The following is a 4,643-nucleotide window of genomic DNA, read 5'->3' as shown; positions in this document are numbered from 1 at the left end:
TATACGATTCTGTAGTCTCTCTTGAATGAACGCGAAGGCTTGTTGCTTACTACCACATATTTTCTCGGGTAAACCCAGGTATACTCCCATTCCACCTTCCTTTGTGATTCCTAGCGCCTGTTTTATCTTCTTTTTGAGGTCTGGTAGAACCTTATTACCGAAAAGGATGGACGACTTCTCTACATTTAGTTGCTGTCCCGAAGAGCAACCATATGTATTAATGATCTTCATGAGCTCTGTGCATTGCGCGACTTCTGCTCTACAAAAGAAAAGGCTATCGTCCGCAAATAGGAGATGGGAGACAGGTGGACTGTTTCTTGCAGTCTTTAGGCCTGTGATCCGGCCTTCCCTCTCAGCTCCCTGGATTTGGGAGATTAATGCTTCCGTAAGCAAGATAAAGAGGAAAGGGGAGAGTGGGTCGCCCTGTCTAATGCCTCCCGATGGAGAGATATGGCCTTTTGGTTCTCCGTTGAGGAGTACTTGATAGGATACCGAGTAAATGCAGACCTTTATCCATGCTACCCATTTGGGTGAGAAACCTAGTTTCAGTAGAAGTGCTTCTAGGAATGACCATTCGACTCTATCGAAGGCCTTGCTCATATCGGTTTTTATGGCAACAAACTTAGCTTTACAACTTGAATTGGTTCTGAAAGCGTGAAAGACCTCATGCGCTACAAGAATGTTGTCCGCGATTAATCGTCTAGCCACAAAAGCTGATTGAGTCTCCGATATTAATCTGGGCAGGCAGCGCTTAAGCCGTTTACTCAAAATTTTTGAGATGATCTTATGGCTTACATTGCAAAGACTTATAGGCCGGAAGTTGGTCATTTCAACGGGGTGCTCCGTTTTTGGGATAAGGCAGATGTTCGTCTGGTTTAGTCGAGGGTCAAGGACATTGAATTGGAAGAAGTCCTAAACCGTTTGATGCATCACTTCTGCTGTGATTCCCCAATACCTTTGAAAGAAAAAACCTGTCATGCCGTCGGGACCAGGAGCTTTCTCTGGGTTTATATCGAAATCTGCCTGACGAATCTCATCATTTGATGGAAGTTTTGTTGACGCTTCGTTCATAGCCGGGGTGACTTTCTCGGTGATATATTTGAGGGATTCTGTGAAGTCCGAGGGAGAGGACGATGTAAAGAGGGTCTGGAAGTACCCCATTGCCTCTGCTTCAATTTCCTCTTCTGTTTCTGCCCATAAACCGCTTGCCTTGCGTAGCTTTGTTACTATGTTTCGGGCTCTCCGCTGCTTGGTGGTTGCATGGAAGAACTTTGTATTCTGGTCACCTTCTCTTAGCCAAATTGCCCGGCTTTTTTGCTTCCAATACAGCTCCTCGTCTCTAAAAGCCGCGCAAAGACTCCACTTGAGGCTTAGGATTGCTTCTTGGGAGAAATCGTCCTCGGTTTGGGCTTGCTCGAGCAGATCCTTTATGTCCTCTATCTTTTTTTTGGCATTTGAGTGGTTGTCACGTTTCCATCGAGAGATAAACTTGCGACAATGGGCGATCCTTTCGTATAAATCTTCTTTGTTGGAAAGAAATGGATTGTTCCAGCCATGCAGTACAATGTCGCGGAATCCATTTTTACCGATCCATCTCTTGTCAAATTTAAAATTTCTCTTGCCAAGCTTTTTGCGAGATAGGAAGCGGGTGAATATAGGTCTATGATCACTACCCCAAAGTCGCAGATACTCCACATTCGTGTGGGAAAAGCAGTGGTGCCAATCTTCGTTTCCAACTGCGCTGTCCAGCCTGCATTGGACTTTGCCCGAAGCTCTATTGCCCACCCAAGAGAGGGGATTTCCTTTGTATGGAAACTCGATCATCCCACAGTTGTCGAGCATACATTTAAAAGGGAGGAAAGATGAGTCTGGGCGTTTTCTACCCCCTTTTTTCTCTAAGTTGCTGGTTATCTCATTAAAGTCTCCTAGCATCAGCCAAGGGCCAGACCTCGTTAAGCTCATACGAGTTAGGCGTTCCCATACATCTTCTCGGTATTCTACAACCGGATCACCATATACAAAAGTGATATAGAATTTGTGTCCTTCAATGGTGGCTTCGATATCAATCATACGATTATTGGAGAAGAGGACAGTAACATCAAAAGAGTCTAAATAAAAAAGTGCTAGTCCACCACTTCTTCCCTCGGATTCCACGGTAAACAATTTATTATAACCAAATTCAAACTGAAAATCCTGAAGAAAAGAATAATTGTTTTTTGTTTCTGAAAGAAAAAGAAAAGAAGGAAGAAAACAGCAATGCAATTTCCGGAGATGTTGCTTTGTCATATAGGCTCCGGCGCCCTGACAGTTCCATGCTATTGCACTCATATCTTCTTACTGGATGGTTTCTGGGACACCACCAAACCTGAAAGGGACACATATTTTTTTGTGTGAAGCAGAAGGAAACACCTCAATACGAGGGACCTTAGACGAAGTAGATGATGGGCGTTTACCCAGTGTAGTCTTCTTCTTTGGGGAAGCGCGGCCACCGAGAGCCTGGAGTTTCTTGGATGCACTCGCTCCTTTTATATCAGGAGACCGGGGGTCCTTCTTCTTCAGTAGGACTTTTGGGACGTAGGCATCCGACCCTGATGCCTGCGCGACATCTTGAATATAAGCGGCTGTCTTTGCAAGTTCTAATTGCTTGCTTGTAGATGATGCTTTCTTTGTCACAACATTTGCTGGAGAGAGCTGAGAAATGGCCTCAATTTTTTCTGCATCAGCAAGGTCAGGAGAATCTCCAAGAAGATCATCATTATCCAAGTCAATCATATTCTCATCTATATTATTTTCAGCCATCATTTTCTCAGCCATTTCAAGATGTTCCATTTCCAGAACTAGGTTATCAACCTCAGCAGATTCAAGCTCAGTTAGAGGAGCATCTAGGACTTGATCTAGACCTTCTTCTAAATCAAGAATAGCATCATCTTGTTCCAATAAAGGTTGATCATACCTTTTGACTTGAGGTGCATCGGCTGGCTTTACGGGCGAAGTCAGAATGATTCCTTAGTTCGCATGGACCAGGGGCCGGGGAGTCTTGTGCTTTGGCGAAGGTGGTCCGGTGGCAATGGCTTTGCCTTTGAGGCGTCGGGTCCTTTCCTCCTCTGCCATTGCAACATCAACTTCCTATCGATGGGTTTCAAATATTTCTCCTGATTCCAGGGATACACGGTTGTCCGTGATAGTCTTTTGAGAGTCAAAAGTAGCTCTAGATCTTTCCATACGTTCGTCCTCCGTCTGGCGAGGTGCTAGGTGATTGCTTGTTCTTTTTCTGTGTTCTCCAGAAAAACGTCGTGGTTGCCATTCAGCGGAAGGTTTGTGGCTTGGGCGGGACGTCTCCTTGCGAGAGGTGTTCCGTTCAGAGTGATTTGGGGTGCGTCCTCTTTGTGATCCTTGCAGTTCCTTCCTCCTAGATGGGTTTTCCAGACGGCTCCATACTTCCCTTCCATGTTGAGTGTAGTGGTTCTCCTGTCTGCTCGAACTTTTACGATCTCTAGCATGAGTATCGGTGACTCGAGCTTCACGAGGTTGATAGGACGAGGACGCACTTCTCCTTCTTTTCTCCTCACGGTTGAGCTCGCTATATCTTGAGGTTGCCGAGGGACTAGGATGTCTCCCATTAGTAGGGGAGCGGGCTCGCTTTAGCGGATTCCGAGAGGTAAAACCTTGAGAGCCTTGAATAGGGAATCTTGACTGCTCATTGTTCTCCAGATTTTCCAGTCGCAGCTTCCTCTTGAGCTCCCTTTCCTCTGGTACCAACAGGGGGCAGGTATTTTCGTCATGAGAGATGAGGTTGCAGGTGAAGCATTAACGGTGGAGACCATCATACGTTAGCGTTACTTTCCCGATGTCTCCACTTGGGAATCCTATTCTTTGTTCAAATTGTAGGGGTTTGTCCGCGTCGATGGAGACTTGGATTCGCGATTTTTTTTCATCGACTGAGAGCTTTTGTCCAAGTGCGTTAGCAATCTCCGTGAAAGTTTTTTCATTCCAGAAATGAACTGGGACTCCTGTCACATTTATCCAAAACGGGATCGTGTTCGGAAAAGTCTCGCTAGTGAAAGGTTCCTAACGTTCCAGCGCGAAACTCCACTGGTTGAAATGACAGGGGCGCTTATTTAGGACCATCTGCAAGTCCTCTTCTTTGTCAAAATCGAATTGGAAGCGGCCATTCCCGAAGTTCAGTCCACGGACTCTTCCCTCTACACTCCAGATTCGGGGGCGAGGGAGAAGGTTGATCAGGGCATCGCTGCTTCTTCCACGGATGTGGAAAACACGTCCAATGAGCGTGAGGCGGAAACGCTCCTTGACGTCATTGAGATCACACTCCGGTATGCGTATGATATCATCTTCCAATTGAGGGGCCTTACGATATCTATTGGAGGAGACTCCGCTGCGGATCAAAAGTGATGATTGACTCATGGTGATGGGTAAAACTGTTGTAACTTAGCAAACGCTAGAGAGAGTGCGAGTTGAGATCTGAGGGACTATTGGGCTGCAGTGAGAATCCGAGGGGTGAAGAGCGGAAGTTTATAGTAGGGGGTGGCTTTAGGGTTTTGTGCAGGACGGTGAGGGGATCTCGACTGAAAAACGGAAAGCGAATATTAAGAGAATATTTGGTTACTTGGCAAGAAAGCCAGAGG

General features: G+C 46.0%; 1 protein-coding gene across 1 annotated transcript; it reads right to left on the bottom strand.

Annotated features, from left to right (window-relative positions):
* Positions 1-4,068: 4,068 nt before the first annotated feature.
* LOC106314259 lies at positions 4,069-4,422 on the bottom strand. The gene has a single exon (XM_013752165.1). The coding sequence runs from the start codon at positions 4,420-4,422 to the stop codon at positions 4,069-4,071; it is 354 nt and encodes a 117-aa protein (XP_013607619.1).
* Positions 4,423-4,643: the final 221 nt, after the last annotated feature.

Source organism: Brassica oleracea, chromosome C9 (assembly GCF_000695525.1).
Source record: "Brassica oleracea var. oleracea cultivar TO1000 chromosome C9, BOL, whole genome shotgun sequence".
Taxonomy (NCBI): Eukaryota; Viridiplantae; Streptophyta; class Magnoliopsida; order Brassicales; family Brassicaceae; genus Brassica; species Brassica oleracea.
Note: the sequence above shows the minus strand (reverse complement) of the source record. Positions and strands in the feature narration are given on the sequence as shown.

Coding starts and splice junctions, on each gene's coding strand:
- LOC106314259 (XM_013752165.1), bottom strand. CDS start 4,422: ATGAGTCAATCATCACTTTTGATCCGCAGCGGAGTCTCCTCCAATAGA.